Genomic DNA, 18,332 nt, shown 5'->3' with positions numbered 1-18,332 from the left:
TTTTCTTTTAAAGCTTTTTATTTTATTTTATTATTATTCTATTTATTTATTAATGTTTATTTTAGAGATAGAGACAGCATGTAAGTGGGGGAAGAGCAGAGAGAGAGGGAGATGCAGAATCCAAAGCAGGCTCCAGGCTCTGAGCTGTCAGTACAGAGCCCGACATGAGGCTCGAACCCACAGACTGTGAGATCATGATCTAAGCTGAAGTCGGATGCTTAACAGACTGAGCCACCCAGGTCCCCCTTATTTTGTTATTTAAAAAAAAATTGTTTTTAATGTTTGTTTATTTTTGAGAGAGGGAAGGAGAGAGACAGCACGAGTGGGGGAGGGGCAGAGAGAGAGCAAGACTCAGAATCTGAAGCAGGCTCAGAACTTTCAGCACACATGTCGGACAAAGGGCTAGTATCCAAAATCTATAAAGAGCTCACCAAACTCCACACCCGAAAAACAAATAACCCAGTGAAGAAATGGGCAGAAAACATGAATAGACACTTCTCTAAAGAAGACATCCGGATGGCCAACAGGCACTTGAAAAGATGTTCAGCATCGCTCCTCATCAGGGAAATACAAATCAAAACCACACTCAGGTATCACCTCACGCCAGTCAGAGTGGCCAAAATGAACAAATCAGGAGACTATAGATGCTGGCGAGGATGTGGAGAAACGGGAACCCTCTTGCACTGTTGGTGGGAATGCAAATTGGTGCAGCCACTCTGGAAAACAGCGTGGAGGTTCCTCAAAAAATTAAAAATAGACCTACCCTATGACCCAGCAATAGCACTGCTAGGAATTTATCCAAGGGATACAGGAGTACTGATGCATAGGGGCACCTGTACCCCAATGTTTATAGCAGCACTCTCAACAATAGCCAAATTATGGAAAGAGCCTAAATGTCCATCAACTGATGAATGGATAAAGAAATTGTGGTTTATATACACAATGGAGTACTACGTGGCAATGAGAAAGAATGAAATATGGCCCTTTGTAGCAACGTGGATAGAACTGGAGAGACTGGAGAGCGTTATGCTAAGTGAAATAAGCCATACAGAGAAAGACAGATACCATATGGTTTCACTCTTATGTGGATCCTGAGAAACTTAACAGAAACCCATGGGGGAGGGGAAGGAAAAAAAAAAAAAGAGGTTAGAGTGGAAGAGAGCCAAAGCATAAGAGACTCTTAAAAACTGAGAACAGGGGCGCCTGGGTGGCGCAGTCGGTTAAGCGTCCGACTTCAGCCAGGTCACGATCTCGCGGTCTGTGAGTTCGAGCCCTGCGTCGGGCTCTGGGCCGATGGCTCAGAGCCTGGAGCCTGTTTCCGACTCTGTGTCTCCCTCTCTCTCTGCCCCTCCCCCGTTCATGCTCTGTCTCTCTCTGTCCTAAAAATAAATAAACGTTGAAAAAAAAAATTAAAAAAAAAAAAAAAAGAAAAGAAAACTGAGAACAAACTGAGGGTTGATGGGGGGTGGGAAGGAGGGGGGGTGGGTGATGGGTATTGAGGAGGGCACCTTTTGGGATGAGCACTGGGTGTTGTATGGAAACCAATTTGACAATAAATTTCATATATTGAAAAAAAAAAAAAAAAAAAGAACTGTCAGCACAGAGCCCGATGTGGGGCTCAAACCCACGGACCGTGAGATCATGACCTGAGCCGAAGTCGGATGCTTAACCGACTGAGCCACCCAAGTGCCCCTAAGATTTTTATTTTTAAATATTCTCTGCACCAGACATGGGTCTCTAACTTATAACCCTGAGATCGAGTCACATGCTGTGCCCACTGAGTTGGCCAGGTGCCCCTTTTGCAGCTGTGATGGGACTGAGATAGTCACAGTTGGTGGGATGTTGGGAATTACTCTGATGCTTTTTTTTTTTTTAAGTTTATTTGTTTATTTTTGAGAGAGAGAGAAAGCAGTGGAGGGGCAAAGAGAGAGGGAGACAGAATCCCAAGCAGGGTCTGTGCTGTCAGCACAGAATCCATTGTGGGGCTTGAACTCTTGGAACTGTGGGATCATGACCTGAGCCGAAATCAAGAGTTGGACGCTTAGCCAACTAAAGCCCCCAGGTGCCCCTGCTCTGATGCTTTTTAAGCCAGCTTAGTTTCTGAATGATTGGAGATAACTGATAATATGATGAAATGTTTTTCTGGTTACGCAGATGGTTTCTTTTGGATTGTACTGAAACAGCTTTTCTAAATTTCTTCCTTTCAGCTTGAAGGTTTGTTTATACTGTTCACCTGTTACTAAAGAGTTGTTGTTAACTAACCCGAGGTACAGATTTTGGGAGAAACGAATTGTAAGTTTCATTTTTCAAATGGCACTAATTCCTTTTCTCAAGTGGGAAATATTTTTCAAGGTAGATTGAACAACATGTTGGGATTATTCACAGCGCAGTTCCTCCTACACAACATTTATCCGCATTTATTACAATATTGATGTTTAGTCTTAGTAATTCATCAGTTTAGAAGAGGTCGACATTTTATTGTTGCAGATTTCTTTTTCTTATCTCTGAATGGTTTGATCTGGGGTCTTAGTTTTATTGGTTTAGTCTCATTAACTCTTGCTAGGTTGTATTTTATTTATTTATTAAAAAAATTTTTTTTAATGTTTATTTATTCTTGAGAGAGAGAGAGACAGAGTGCGAATGGGGTAAGATCAGAGAGAGAAGGAGACACAGAATCCGAAGCAGGTTCCAGGCTCTGAGCTGTCAGCATAGAGCCTGATGCAGGGCTGGAACTCACAAGACATTAGATCATGATGTGAGTTGAAGTCAGACGCCTAACCGACTGAACCAACCAGGTACCCCTTGCTGAGTTGTATTTTAATACTTCAAAGTATAAAATGTTTACTGACGCAATTGATAAATCCTTTTATGTAGGTCATGGCATGGTTTAGGAAAAATGAACATATTTTGTGGGTTATCATAAGGGACGATGACTGGAGTGAAAATAGGACGGGCAACTTTGAATCTGACAGGGTAAATTGGATCTGTCCAATGGAAGGTCGATAGTAAAGGGGGAAGCAAAACAATGGTATGTGGAAAATGTGAAGATGACAGGAAAAGTTCTGTTATAACAGTAATTACTGTAAATATGTCTTCAATTCTTGCTCAAAATACAGTTTTCTCAGTTTGGTTTAACAAAAATAAGCAAGATCCATCAGTGTTAGTCTACAAGAGACTTAGATAAACCAAAAAGATAAATGCAGGTTGAAATGGAAAAAAAGAAAAGAAAAGATGTGCTAAACAATTAGAAACTAAAAATGCCAGGGTGGCAATTTGTATATCATACCAAATAGAATCGAAGGCAAAAAAAGACCTTAAGTTTCAAGGGGATATTATTTCCTGTCCCAAGGAACAATGGACCAGGAAGACGTGAGCTTACATGCAATTGACAAAATAGCCTCAAAGTGGATAAAGTCATAACTGATCACCCAGGGCTCGATCTGAGAGAGAGAACCGCAGAGGGGGAGTGCAGCCAGGGTTCACTGTATGGATTAAGCCTTAAATAATTGTGAGAGCTCGCAGAGAGGTCTGAACAGATGTCAGCGAGTCTGTTTGATGTTTGTCTGTTGACAGCTCTCAACTCTCACATCCTCTTTCCACGTCTGCCCCACGCAGGCTGATGAAAGCCTGCCCCTCCCTCCGCGCTGACCTGAAGTTGAAACCACGCAAGCCCCGGCACACCCGCTAACCCCAGTAAAAGCAGGGCCACTCACTCCTATCCCCTCTCAGCCTCAAGAGCCACTTCCTCCCAGCTGGGGCACTGCCGTCCTCTCCCCAAAAAGTGTGTTCACACACTCTTGGTGCAGGCGTGGCATCTTCAGCCTCCACCTCTGACGGTAGCTAGGGTGGGGTCCGTCCCCACTCCGCAGGGGGACACAACAGCAAGGCTGTAACCTTGGCCTGAGTATTAAGCCTGGGGTTGTTGTGGTTCACCCCTGCCAGCTGTGGGGAAGGGGAGCTGAGCAAGCAATGAAGAGCGGAGAGACGCTGGAACCTACAAAGACAAACTGGAACCCCCGTCTGTCTTCCACTCCTCCCAGCCCTGTAGTGTAGCCGCCCCTATTGCCGCCGAGTTGCACACTCCTGACCCCGGCCCCCCAAGAAGCGGAGGCTATGCAGCCGAAGGCGGGGGTTGCCGCGGTCCTGCCCTGCTTCTGCGGGTTGAGCCGTCAGATCCTCAGCGTGCATGAGCTGAGTAGAACTTCTGGCAGCTTCAGAGCACGAAGAAATGGTTGCTGCTTCTCTTTGGCCTTCCAGATCTCACGCGGAGGTTTCTTGGGGCCAGCCCCAAGCTGGAGGCGCACATGGAAGGGACTTCTAGGACAGTTCCCACTCAGCTGAGTTGATGTGGTACAAGGGCTGCCTCCCAATCTGGGGAAGACCAGGCGGCCCCACTGTTGTAGCCGGAGCACTTCCCACGCCGCTCCGAGAGACTGGAGGTGAAGGAGGCAGGAAGACACAAGGTTCGAAGGACATGATGAATGGGAACTAATAGCAATCCACAGCTTCACACCCAAAGGGAAAACAAGATCTTTGGTGTACGTGGAACATTTACAACAACTGACCACATCCTGTGTCCCAAAAGAAGTAAGAAGTCCTAGTGATCTGTGCTCTGACCACAATGCAGTGATGCTGGGAGTCACAGATAAAAAGGAGAGCTGAAATCATCCCACACACGTGAGAACTAAATGCATACAATAAACAACCATTAGGTTCAAGAGGAAATTGTCAAGAAAAACATCCAATACTTCAAACTGATGGACAGCGAGAACACGACACATCAAAGTGTGTGGAACACTGCTGAATTAGTGCTTGAAGGGAAATTGATAGCGTTAAGTACATTTCCGAGAAAACAAAGAATAGAATTAAATGGAATAGGACTTCAACTCAATACGAAGGAAAAGGAGCAACAAAGCAAATGTAGGGATATGTGGAAGAAGGAAATAGTAAAGATAAAAGGACAAGTTAGCGATACAGAGACTGACAACCACCACAGAAAATAAAAGGGAAGATTAACAAAAGTAAACGCTCATCCTTAGAGGAATAGAGAGATATTTCCGCCAAGATTGATTTAAAAAAAGAAGATGCGTATACAAATATGGAATGATAAAAGGGGAAATAACTATTAATAGCAGTAATGCAGTTTTTGAAAATTAATGACAGTATGATAGTTTAGACAAAGTGGATAAAAATCTAGATAAGCAGGAAAATACCAAATTGAGGCAAGAAAAGTGGAGAACTTGAATAAACATTGAAGAAATTAAAACAACTTACAAAGATCACTTCTTCAAAAAAGCCCCAGGTCCAGATGGTTTTATAGGTGCATTTTGCCAAATGTTCAAAGGACGGTCAGTCCCCATACTAGTTGAGTTTTTATAGGATATTATAGAGAAGCTGCTCACCTTGCCGGCAAAACTGATAATGATAGTGCATGGGGGAGAAAGGCCATTTGATATATGACCATGTGAGCATCCTAACTAAGATAATAGCTACCTGAACCTAACAGTAGTAGACAATAGTGCATTGTGGATGCAGCGTGTTTATTCCAGAATGCAAGTATATTCTTAACATCCAAATCTCCCATCACTGTAAGTTTTATGAAAATTTATATTAATTCATTTGTCAGCTTCTTACTGAATGCCTCTCATGCTAGTTGCTGTTCTAGTAAACTGTGCAAGGGCACCGTGGAGCCCTCTGCTCTGTGGATTAGGCCAATACCTCATGGACTGACTTGGGGCTGGCCCCAGGCTGAGTTCGGCAGCACAAAACCTAAGCATGTAGAACACATGACCACATGTTTTACAAAGACTCAAGTTCATAGGGAGTGGGGAACAGGGGTTTAGGGATGGGGAGGTGCAGGGAGAACAGTTGAATTCTCTAAAAATTTTTATTTTCAATGTTTACTTATTTTTGAGAGACAGAGAGAGAGTGAGTGGAGAAGAGGCAGAGAGAGGGAGACGGAGAGACGCAGGCTCCAGGCTCTGAGCTGTCAGCACAGTGAGAAGAGTTGAATTCATGGAAATAGAATTGCTGCATCAAAGGATATTTAAGTTTATAAGGCATTGAATCCATGTTGCCCTGTGAGCCATAAGGCAGTGCTTTAGCTCTGTCGTTTCCAAGCCGTTAAAATGTTTCGCATAGTGAAATAAATCAGAAATTGTTATGCAGAGAGGCTTAGGAACTTCTCTTCATCCCGTTTTTGTGTTTGAGATGTCAAAAAGCCGTGAAACACTGTGAAAATACTTAGTATAATGTCTGTGTGATCTCTTATTTTAATAGATATCAATTGAAATTGAAACTCCTACCCAGATATCGTTAGTCGATGAAGCATCAGGCGAGGTAAGTATATATTAAATACAATTAAAAAGAATTATTATTGAGTGCTAAAATGATTATCTTCTGTGATTTTGAATGTTCATTACAGCAATTGAATGAGTTTGTAGGGGGAAAAATTTGTGATCTTTTTATCTTCTCCATCCAAAGGTTTGGACACGACTTGTTTCTGATTTGCTCCTTTCTAGTAGTACCTGCTAATGGTGAAGACTCCAGCTGTTGATATTTCTACATGATGTCATGGTCACGTTTATTAAGTTGATCATAATATTCAGGATATAAAATGGTGCTTAATGCTTTTGTAGCAAATTTGTGTATAGTTTGATTTTTTTTTTTTTTTTTGTCTCATTTTGTTATTTAAGAAAGAGACCCTGTCCAGGTGGATCTAATGTATTTTTTTGTCCTTAAATTTAGAAGCAGGTACTTTTGTGTTGTGAATGTATTGTTTTAATAATAAGCAGGACTGCGGATGTACTGTTTATTTGTTTATTGACATGCATGTGGGGGAGGCAGAGAGAGAGACAGAATCCCAAGCAGGCACCCACTCTGTCACTGAGCCCAACGCGGTACTCAGTCCCACAAACTACAAGATCATGACCTGAGCTGAAATCAAGAGTCAATGCTTTGGGGCGCCTGGGTGGCTCAGTTGGTTAAGCGTTTGACTCATGGTTTCAGCTCAGGTCATTGTCTCTAGATTCATGGGTTCAAGCCCTGCATCGGGCTCTGTGCTGAAAATGCAGAGCCTGCTTGGGATTCTCTCTCTGCCTCTCTCTTTCTACCCTGCCCCACTTGCTCTCTGTCTCTCTCTCAAAAAATAAATAAACATTAAAACAATTAAAAAAAAAAGAGTCGGCACTTAACTGACTGGGCCACCCAGACACCACCCTTTTATTTATTTATTTTTTACTTCAAATTATTCCTGGGGCTGGGAGGTATTTTCCTCTTTTGTGACAACTCTAATTAATATTCATTCCATGGTCTGGGTATAACTGCTTTGTTCACACGTGGAACTCTATAGAGTGTCTATTGTGTGACTACCACCAGGCAGGGGCTGACTTTTCACATTTCCTCTCTGGAGGAGATGGGGCCTGGAAAGTAGTACTCCTCGAATTGTTGCCCGAGGGACGACTCTATGAGACTTAGGAGTCACCAAGATTTGTTTCCTTTCTCGGGCTGAAAGGAGGGAAGAAGGAAAGCCTGAAGGTTCCTAACAACTCGGTTGACTGACACTTTTCCGAGACTCCTCTAATTGCCTCACTGCCTCGCCACTCCTGTGGGTGAGAGGCTTTCTCAAAGCTGGGCACGGGACAGCAGGCAGCTCTCGTTGACCAGAGTCTCGCCGTCCCACTCTGGTCGTCTTGTGCGCTGTGGCTTTGCGTATTGTGTCTCCAGCACTCAGCACAGGACCGTGCTTTAAAGGGGCCACCAGAGAGAATGATGGTAGACTTCTGATAGCGAGCCGGTGTGTCCAGAGCTCTGCCCAAATAGGACAGACAGTACACTGGACAGTGGTGACCAGGGGCCAGGCTACATCAGGTGTTTTCTATTTCCTTTTTTTTTTTTTAGTTTAGTAATAGCTTTATTGAGATGTAATATACCATACAATTTATTGCGATATCATATACCATCCGATTCACTGGCTCTTTTTTTTTTTTTAACATTTATTTATTTTTGAGACAGAGAGAGACAGAGCATGAATGGGGGAGGGTCAGAAAGAGGGAGACACAGAATCCAAAACAGGCCCCAGGTCCGAGCTGTCAGCACAGAGCCCTACAGCGGGGCTCGAACCCACGGACCACAAGATCATGACCTGAGCCAAAGTCGGCTGCTTAACCGACTGAGCCACCCAGGCACCCCTCACTGGCTTTTTTTAAAAGAAGATAGAAGTTTATTACTTTTTTTTTTTAAGTTTATTTATTTTGAGAGAGATAGAGAGCGAGTGGGGGAGGGGCAGAGAGGGAGGAAGAGAGAGAATCCCAAGCAGGCACCACACGGTCAGCACAGAGCCGGATGCTGGGCTTGATCCCACAAACCATGAGATCATGGTCGAAGCCAAAATCAAGAGTCGGACCCCTGACCGACTGAGCTACCCAGGAGCCCCCCGTCACTGGCTTTCAGTGTATTCACAGAGTTGTGTATTCATCACCCCAATCAATTTTAGAAAGGAATCCCTGTCCCCATTAGCAGTCATTCCCCATTTCTCCCTCCCCCAGCCCATGGCAACCCCTACTCTCCGTCTGTTGGATTTGCCTAATCTGAACATTTCATATGAGTGGAATCGTACAACGTGTGGTCTTGTGGTCTTGTGTGACTCACGCCTTTCACTTTGCATGATGGTTTCAGGGTTGACCTATGTTGTGGTATGTATCAGTATTTCGTCTCTTTTTGTGGTCAGATAAGACTCCACTGTGTGGATAGACCACATTTGGTTTATTTACTCACCGGTTGATCAATATTCAGGCTCTTACTAGTCTTTGGCCAGTATGGATAGTACTGCTGTGAACATTTGTGCATGGGTTTTCATGTGGGTGTAAGTTTTCATTTCTCTCGTGTGTGTACTTGAGAGTGGAATTGCTGGTTCATCCAATCACTGTACGTTTAACTGTCACTTTGTGGGCAACGATTCCCCTTGTGTCCAGGATTTGGTGCACGAGGAAATCAGAAAAGGCATACCACGTTCTTGAGAACTACTTGAATATATTCTGTTAAGGAGGGCTTTTTTAGGCTGGGTCCTAACACTAACTTCTGTTATTATTATTTTTTCTTTATTTTCTTTTTAGAAGGAAGAGATTGTTGTGACTCTCTTACCAGCTGGTCATTGTCCAGGATCAGTTATGTAAGGGGGCTCATCTACTTCACCATTTTATTTTACGTAGATGTGTGTTGTATTTATGTAAATGAATCTTTAGGGTCCAGAAAATAGTATGTGCAGGGAGATTTCTTGACTTCTTTAAAATGTAGATGGCAGTTTCTTTAGTCTTCGTTTCCAAATTGAACTTGGGGGACTGAAGCAAAGATCGAGTTTGAAATGTGGCTTTCTTATAATGGAAGTCTTCAATGGCCATTTCTCCGTTGACTTTGCATTTTCCTATCACATGGATTTTTCTCTCTGTGTGCAGGAATGATCTCCTGTAGTTGAGAAGGCTAACATATTTCAGGGGATTTCTATTGCCACTACAGTGGTATTCCAGTATGTGCTCTTTTCCTACCCCAGGGGAAAGGTGGCCGCTGAGTGCCTGGTGTGGTTTAGAGCTACTGACATCCCATTAACTCTGTATCGGAGGTGGCTATGTGTGGCAGGAAACATTTGCTATGGATTTAGTGTTTATTTGCTTTATTAGGATTCTGTATGAGACTTAGAAGTCACCAGGATGTATTTCTTTCTCAGGTTTTTATTTCAGGGCAATAACGGAACGGTCTTGTACACGGGAGACTTCCGATTGGCACAGGGGGAAGCTGCCAGAATGGAGCTCCTGCATTCTGGGGGCAGGTACTGGGCTTCATGTAATCCTTGCATGACCGAACCGTCTGCAAAGTCGTATTCCTCCTCCCCCCACCCCCTAAATGCAAGCCTTTGTTTCCATTAGAAATCATAGTTTATTATGTGTCACAGTAAAGCAAATTTTTCTTCTTCGGGTGGGATGATGGCAACATTCTGTGTGTTGATTGGGGTAGTACTTATGTGAACTTGTCAACATTCATTGAACCTTATGTATAAAAGCTGTGTATTTTATTGTGTGGCAGTCATTTCCCAACAAAGTTGATTTAACAGAAAAATTCCAAGTGGAATGGGACACCCTGTAAAATAACTGAGAGTTTAAAGTTTACGTATATTTTATTTCACAGTGGATGGTTAATACGAATTGTTGCTGTTGCTGTTTTTCCAGAGTGAAAGACATCCAAAGTGTATACCTAGATACTACTTTCTGCGATCCGAAATTTTACCAGATTCCTAGTCGAGTAAGTCTCCTTGGAGAAGTAGGGTGGTGACTGGACCATGGCCATTATTTTTAGTAGGAAGTTTGTAGAATAACAAGTCAGATCATAATTGTCCCCGTTGGCCTTAATATCTGTGACTGTTGGGAATGGAAGGGGCGACGATGCTCTTAAAAGTGTCCAATGCCTTTTAAAATCCCGCCCAGGAGGAGTGTCTGAGCGGAATATTAGAGCTGGTTCGCAGCTGGATCACTCGGAGTCCGTACCATGTCGTGTGGCTGAACTGCAAAGCAGCTTACGGGTATGAGTATCTGTTCACCCACCTGAGTGAGGAATTTGGAATCCAGGTACGGTGACAGCTCTTTGTTTTCTGTTGTTCCTTCCAGCCTCTCCTCTCCTCCCCCAGAGACCGAGCCCAGTAGCAGAGGGAAGCAGCCCATCACAGGGCGTGTGTGGCACAAGTTGGAAGCCCCTGTGAAGTAGGATGTCACCTCTGTTTGTCCACCTCCTCAGGGGAGGAGCCCACGGCAGCCCTGGTGGCAGAGAAGAGCCCACAGAGGAAGTATTTTTTTTTCAAAACTGTGGGTCACACAATAAATTTCGTGATTGTGACGAGCATTGAAAATAACTTGGGAAGCAACTGGGTGGCTCAGTCGCTCAAGTGTCCAACTTTGGCTTAGGTCGTGATCGTAGTTCGTGGGTGTGAGCTCCGCGTCGGGCTCTGTGCTGACAGCTCAGAGCCTGGAGCCTGCTTCCAATTCTGTCCCCCTCTTTCTCTGCCCCTCCCCCGCTCTCACTCTGTCTCTCTCTCTCTCTCTCTCTCTCTCAAAAATAAATAAACATTAAAAAAAAAAATCTCGAACTAGAAATTATCTGAGTGTATTGCTTGCAGTCAGAGTGATTATCGTTTTGTGACAGTTTATGTAGGGAATCAGACACATGCATTTATGTGCATGTCTGTTGTGTGTACTGGGAAATCTATTTCTTACTGGAGGTCATGGTCAAGGTATGTGAAAACCACTGTCCTAGAGCCCCGAATCCTGTGGGTGGATCCATGTCAGATGAGGCTGGCGGGGAGTTTTCGCCTGTCTCCTTGCCCGTGGTTCTGTGTGCCGGGCTCTGGAACCGAGCAACGGAGCCCGGTGTGGGAATGTGGCTGCTAAGCACGCGGCTGGTGCTCTCGTCCCCTCAGAGAAGATGGAGGTTTGGGAAAGACTCTGAATAAAACAAAGTGCTGGAGTTAGTTGGACTTTGTTTTGTTGTTGTTTATTTATTTATTTTGAAAGAGAAGAGAGAAAGAGAGAGCACAAGCGGGGTTGGGGGGGGTGCAGAGGGGGACAGAGGATCCCAAGCAGGCTCCACACTGTCAGCTCAGAGCCCAGTGCGGGGCTCAAACTCACAAACCATGAGATCCTGAGCTGAGCCGAAGTCATTTGCTTAACAGACTGAGCCACCCAGGCGCCCTGGCTAGTTGGACACTGAAGTTCCACTTTGGTTTGGGCCTCGTAACATGGATCCCTCAGCTGACAAACGTGTGCCCGGAACTGAATTATACACAGAGTAATTCAGTAAAATAAAAAAGATCTAGCTTTTCTGCATTTGAGATTTAAAACATTCCTCTCTCACTTCCTCTATAAGTCTTGACTCCCTTAGTCCTTCTTTCCTTAATTTTGCCCTTCCTTAGGTCCTTCTGTCCAAATATATTGGTGTAAAGTTGCCATTTCTCCATTTTGGGAAGGATTTGCTTTCATTCTGAGATTGTCCTTCCTGTTGTTTTGGTGTTAAAGTGTCCTTTCAGATTAATGTTTATTTTTGAGGTGGGGGAGGGGCAGAGAGAGGGAAACACAGAATCCGAAGCAGGCTCCAGATTCCAAGCTGTCAGCACAGAGCCCGATGCAGGGCTCAAACTCACAAACCGTGAGATCATGACCTGAGCTGAAGTCTGACCCTTAACTGACTGAGCCACCCAGGCTTCCCGGCTTTTTAAATTAAAATCACAGCGATAGCAGGTTGTGTGTATGTGCACGCACTTATCTATATTATCTGCCGTATGTCTCCTCGTGTCCTGTCTCGGCCAAGTACAGAGATGGCAGCTGCTTCTCAGTCCCTAATTTGTCTCGTACATTTTCGTGCATGTGAAATAGAGAAGGCAGGAAGCTCCTGGTCAGGAGGCTGAGGAGTGGCCAGGGAGGGGGAAGAGCAGCCTCTGGTGGTGACCTGGTGACCTCAGAGTCACCTGGAGTGAGCCCTCCCTTAGGCTCCTTAATCCCTCTGTAGGGGAAGGAAACAGTTTCATACCAGGAATTTAAAAAGGGGCAACAGGGAGGCTTCAGAGATGATCTGTGGCAACTTTTCAGGCTCCTTTATTTTTGTTGAGGATCGAAGTTTCTGTATCTCTGTCTATACATCTCAAAATTTACCCCTTTTAGTCTCCTACTTAGAGAGTCCAGAAAAGCAAATTTGTTGTTACTTCTTGTTAGTCATTAGTAAACAGGAAGGGAGCGGAATAGGCCACAGGATAAGTAAGCAATTGTGCTTGGATTCTTTTTATACTTGTCTTGGTATAAATTACCCACAGTGATTTGACATTATCCTAATCTGTTGTTAATCAGACTTCAAAATGAGAGTACTTTTTTTGCCATTTTGTAGTCCTAATATCAACTGAGGTACTTGTTACTTACTTTGAAGAAGAGAATTTTTTTAATGTTTATTTATTTTGAGAGAGTGGGGGGGAAGAAAAGAGAGGGAGAGAGAGAATCCCAAGCAGGCTCCGCGCTTTCGGCACTCAGAACCTGAGGCAGGGCTCGAACTCGTAAACTGAGATTATGACCTGAGCCGAAATCCAGAGTCGGCTTAACCGACTGAGCCACCCAGGCCCACGTGTAGAAGAGAGTCTTTCACGAAAAACAGACACACTGGTTTAACAATTTAAAACAATAAAGACTACCTTAAAATTCTACAGGTGGCTCAAGGTTTTTTTGTTTTTCTGCATCTGCCCCTCCCCCTGTTAATCCAGTAAAGGGGCGTGTGGTAAGGGGCTTCTGGGTCTCTGCTTCCCACTCCAGCTGTGTTCCCCCCACCAACTGCCCTTACTTACCATGGCATGCGGGGGATGTGTCTTCACAAGTCAGTGATTCTTGTTTTCATCTGCTGTGTTCATGCTATATACCTGATATTTAGAATTAAGCTTGACACATAGTAGGCGTACAATAAATATTATTTGAATGACTCTTGATGGATTGAAGGACAGTAGAGTTGACCTTGAACAGCACAAGTTTGCACTGCACAGGTCCATTGATGCGTGGGTTTTCTTTGGTAAATACAGTATTGTATCCCAAACAGTAATGTATGGTGACAGATGGTAGCTATACTTGTGAACATAGTATAATGTATAGACTCACAGAGTTGTCTAAGCACTTACATTGTACGCCAGAAACTAATGTAACGTTGTGTGTCAACTATACTTCGATAGAAAAATACAGCGCGGTACTCTAAGTGTATTTTCTCTTTCTTACAATTTTCTGAATAACGTTTTCTTTTCTCTAGCTTGCTTTATTGTAAGAGTATGGTTTGTGATACATATACGAAATATGTGCTAATGGACAGTTTATGTTACTGGTAAGGCTTCTGCTCAACAACAGCTGTTAGTAGTTAAGTTTTTGGGGAGTAGAAAGGTAAGCGGATTTTTGACTGTGGGGGCTGGCACCCCGACCCCTGTGTTGTTCGGGGTCAGTTGCATCAGCGTGATTCAATGAAGTTCACCAATTGGGCGTCCAGAAGTTTTTATTACCACCACCAATAGGCGCTAAGGCTGACTGGCGCAAATATGATGTTTGTACTTTGTTGACGTCCTGACAGGATGCCAGGGTGCACTGAAATAGCCAAAAACTAGGTTTCAAGAAAGAAGAGAGAGTTCGCTAAGTGGATAATTTGCCGTAATTAGTCTTGAACAACTTCTTTATAGAAACTACAACTCAAACAACATGCTCATCTGTGTTATTTTCCTCAGGTTCATGTGGACAAATTAGACATGTTTAGGAACATGCCCGACATTCTTCATCACCTCACAACAGACCGGAATACTCAGATCCATGCCTGTCGCCATCCGAAGGTACAGGGTATAAACTGTGTTTCTTACTGTTGGTGTGATGCATGAAAAGCAGAATTTTAGGTCCAGAAGGCACCCCTGAAATCCCATTTTCTAGGCCCTTCAGTTTACACATGTGAAAACTGAGGCAGAGATCCGACAGCGTTAGCCTGAGGCCGTGCACTGAGACATTCCAGTGCTCCTTGCCGTGAACCACGTTAGCAAATAGACACAGACCCCCAGGGTTCTTTTTTTTTTTTTTTTAATAATGTTTGTTTATTTTTGAGAGAGAGAGACAGAGCGGGAGCAGGAGAGGGGCAGACAGAGAGGGAGACACAGAATCCGAAGCAGGCTCCAGGCTCTGAGCTGTCAGCACAGAGCCTGATGCGGGGCTCGAACTCACAAACTGTGAGATCATGACCTGAGCTGAAGTCGGACGCTTAACCAACTAAGCCACCTGGGCGCCCCCAGACCCCCAGGGTTCTTAATGAAATATATCCATATACATTTGATACATACTTATTTGTAATGAGTTATGTAGTGACTAATGTATTTATCATGAAATTAATACGTTAGTGCTTAGGATTTAAGAAAACATTTATAATCCGTTACGATATATGTTTGAGACTCATGACCTATGTGCACATTTGTAAACTACTTTTCTTCTACTCATTTGAGATAAATAGCTAGATATAACTTTGCTTTAGATTTTGAAATAGTTTTATCTCTTACTAGTCCAATTTCAAATGAGCATTTCTAGGTCTTTGCAACTCGTTATTTATTTTTGTTATTTTTAAAAATTTTTTTATTTTTTAAAATTTACATCCAAATTAGCATATAGTGCAACAATGATTTCAGGAGTAGATTCCTTAGTGCTCCTTAACCATTTAGCCCATCCCCCCTCCCACAATCCCTCCCGTAACCCTCAGTTTGTTCTCCATATTTATGAGTCTCTTCTGTTTTGTCCCCCTCCATGTTTTTATATTATTTTTCTTTCCCTTCCCTTATGTTCATCTGTTTTGTCTCATAAAGTCCTCATATGAGTGAAGTCATATGATTTTTATCTGTCTCTGACTAATTTCACTTAGCATAATACCCTCCAGTTCCACGTAGTTGCAAATGGCAAGATTTCATTCTTTTTGATTGCCTAATACTCCATTTTGTGTGTGTGTGTGTGCATACACACACAGACACACACACACACACATGTATATATATACACATGTATATATATATACATCTTCTTTATCCATTCATCCCTGGATGGACATTTGGGCTGTTTCCATGAAACAGCACACCTGTATCCATGGATAAATGCCTAGTAGTGCAATTGCTGGGTCGTAGGGTAGTTCTATTTTTAGTTTTTTGAGGAACCTCCAAACTGTTTTCCAGAGTGGCTGCACCAGCTTGCATTCCCATTTTTGTTATTTATTTTTGAATGCCACCCTAGAACTCCCTTCATTTATTAAAAGCCCTTCTATTATTAAATGTCAGGTATTAAATTTTGGATTTGCCCTCAACATTTTGTTTCATTTCATTTTATATAGTCATTCAGCATCGCAAATATTAAATCATGATCTTCAGAAGCTGGGGTTTGCATCATCATAATTTTCCCCTAAGATTTCAAATATCTGAGCATTCAGATGCTGAATAATTTTTATTTTAGTAAACACTGCATTTATATACTTAAATACTCATTGTGGTAGTAACATTGGCTCCGTCACCCGAAAACCTAACGTAAACTTGATCAGCCCTAAAGTAAAGCATAATGTAAAAAAAAAAAAAAAAAAGAAAGAATTCTTATCTACAGCATGGAATATTCTACTTCAGACCACTGTAGGATAGCTACAAGGTAAGAGATTATTTTGATAATTGGTAAGCTGCATATTATAACTCGAGTCATCAGTTTCATTCTTTTGTTTGTGTGTCTACACACACACACACACACACACACACACACACACACACATACTCATTGAATTTACGGATGGATCAAAGTCATGTACATACAGAATAGCAACTATTTTGTCCCCTTTTTTTTTTTAAAGTTTATTTTTTGAGAGTGCACAGGGGAGCGAGATTGAGAGGAGAGACTCCACATTGTCAGAGCAGAGCCCTATGCGGGGCTCAAACTCACGAACCATGAGATCATGACTTGAGCTGAAATCAACAATCAGGCACTTAACTGACTGAGCCACCCAGATGCCCCTGTTTTGTCCCTTTTCTGTTGGACTTGTAGCCTCTGGTCCTTACAAGCCCTGTAAATTGGCATATTTCTCTTTGCTCTGAGTTTTCTTGCATCCCATGAAGTAGCTAAATTGGCAACGGTCACTCCTGCCACTTCCTGCATGGCTACCTGCCTTGAAACACTCCTTCTAGCGGCTTCGTTCTTAGGTCACGTGGCCTCGGGAGTACTGCTCACGGCTCAGGAGTACTGCTCACGGCTCGCAGAGCCCTGGTGCACCCCTGCAGCCCTCCTCCTCATCAGCACACGCACCAAAGGCCCTTGATGACATTTAGTCTGCACTGAGTGCTAATGGTTTTGCAGGACCCCTGTGTAAACGTGATGTCTTTGGGAAAATAGTCCCATTGTCTTTCAGCCTTTTTTTTTTTTTGCTTTATTCTCTAACTGTATTTTGAAAAAATTGGATGATCAGTAGCCTGTATTCACAGTTCCCCCAGTTGTATAGTAGTGTCCTGTTTTTAGTGTATGGAGGGGGAGCTCGGCACCCCTGGTGAAGGTCACAATGTGCGTTGTGGTTACTGTGGCCTCATTAGTCTCAAGTGTAGATCAAATCTCCCACATTTTGTTTTTCTTTCAGGACATTGACATTTTTGAAGAGTCCAGGCCAGTTCCACAGAATGTTTCTAAATTTGGAATTATCTGATTATCTCCTCATGTCTGCTTTTTTATTTCATGTCTGTAAACTTATCACAGCATTTGTTTTTGAGACCCTGCCCACAAACAGATTTGTTGAAAATGTGGAACTGTTTTTCTGTTTTTGAAATCTTTTTAGGCAGAAGAATATTTTCATTGGAATAAATTACCCTGTGGAAATATTTCCAAAAATAGAATTCCACTCCACACAATCAGCATTAAGCCATCCACTATGTGGTTTGGAGAAAGGACCAGAAAAACAAATGTAATTGTGAGGTAAGAAAGCAACGTCATAGGTCTTTTGAGAGAAACCTTGCTTTTGAGGCAAATTATGTGCTTTATTTTAGTTTAAATGCAAATCTAGCCTAACCCAAAGAGGGGGATGTATTATAATTGTGGAAAATAACTTCTGAAATTTAAACGCTAAAGAGGTTCCGCTTCCAAAACCTGTCTCCTGTCTAAATTTCCTGAGGTCTGCTCCAGTTGGGTGGCTCGAGAGTGAAGACATCTTGTTTGGCCTCACTTGGGAGTGAGTTGACATTGTGGGGAACTAGAAGCCCTTGGTGGAGGTGAGGGGCATAATGATCAGCATATCGTAGCAACACTTCCTTAATATTGGGTATTCACAATGTCCACAAATCTTTATGTTTCTGGAAAGAGGTCCCTCTTGTCCCAGGGAGAAACCCTTGATTATAGGGTGATTTCATACCGGAATAGCAGAAGATGGGAAGGCATGAAATTTAAAACGTAGCTTAGTTTTGATAAAAGACCTCTAAATTTTGTGTTTTCCTTTCCTTTTAGGACTGGAGAGAGTTCATACAGAGCTTGTTTTTCTTTTCACTCTTCCTACAGTGAGGTAAGAGGATCCCACATCCTCAGAACCCCATTGCCAACTACTTCGGTGGCATTCATGTTGGATGGCAGCAGTCTAACCCCTTGGCTGCCAGAGGGATCTCTTTTTCTGTTGCTTAAGATTTGTTGTGGCTTTTCTGAAGGAAATTTAGGGAAGATATCTCAGTAGATGAGCTGTGTTTACCAAGCACAAAGGAAATTGCTATTAGCACCTGTTTTCAGCCTAAACACAGAAGAATTCGTATG

The 18,332-nt window shown here is 43.0% G+C and overlaps 1 protein-coding gene across 15 annotated transcripts in view; it reads left to right on the top strand.

Moving 5' to 3' along the window:
- The window catches only part of DCLRE1C (DNA cross-link repair 1C), a 70,325-nt gene that overhangs the window by 33,814 nt on the left and 18,179 nt on the right, over positions 1 to 18,332 (top strand). For 4 of the 15 annotated variants that reach the window (XM_045464792.1, XM_045464793.1, XM_045464791.1 and 1 more), the window contains 9 exons: positions 2,208 to 2,292; positions 6,280 to 6,339; positions 9,114 to 9,169; positions 9,722 to 9,823; positions 10,221 to 10,293; positions 10,476 to 10,616; positions 14,279 to 14,380; positions 17,374 to 17,510; positions 18,036 to 18,090. In XM_045464792.1, the coding sequence (XP_045320748.1) occupies positions 2,208 to 2,292; positions 6,280 to 6,339; positions 9,114 to 9,169; positions 9,722 to 9,823; positions 10,221 to 10,293; positions 10,476 to 10,616; positions 14,279 to 14,380; positions 17,374 to 17,510; positions 18,036 to 18,090 (811 nt within the window). The remainder of the gene's footprint in view (positions 1 to 2,207; positions 2,293 to 6,279; positions 6,340 to 9,113; positions 9,170 to 9,721; positions 9,824 to 10,220; positions 10,294 to 10,475; positions 10,617 to 14,278; positions 14,381 to 17,373; positions 17,511 to 18,035; positions 18,091 to 18,332) is intronic. The other 11 variants (XM_045464796.1, XM_045464797.1, XM_045464805.1 and 8 more) reach the window with 7 other exon arrangements.

This window comes from Leopardus geoffroyi, chromosome B4, assembly GCF_018350155.1.
Source record: "Leopardus geoffroyi isolate Oge1 chromosome B4, O.geoffroyi_Oge1_pat1.0, whole genome shotgun sequence".
Taxonomy (NCBI): domain Eukaryota; kingdom Metazoa; phylum Chordata; class Mammalia; order Carnivora; family Felidae; genus Leopardus; species Leopardus geoffroyi.
This window is presented reverse-complemented; position numbering and strand designations above follow the sequence as displayed.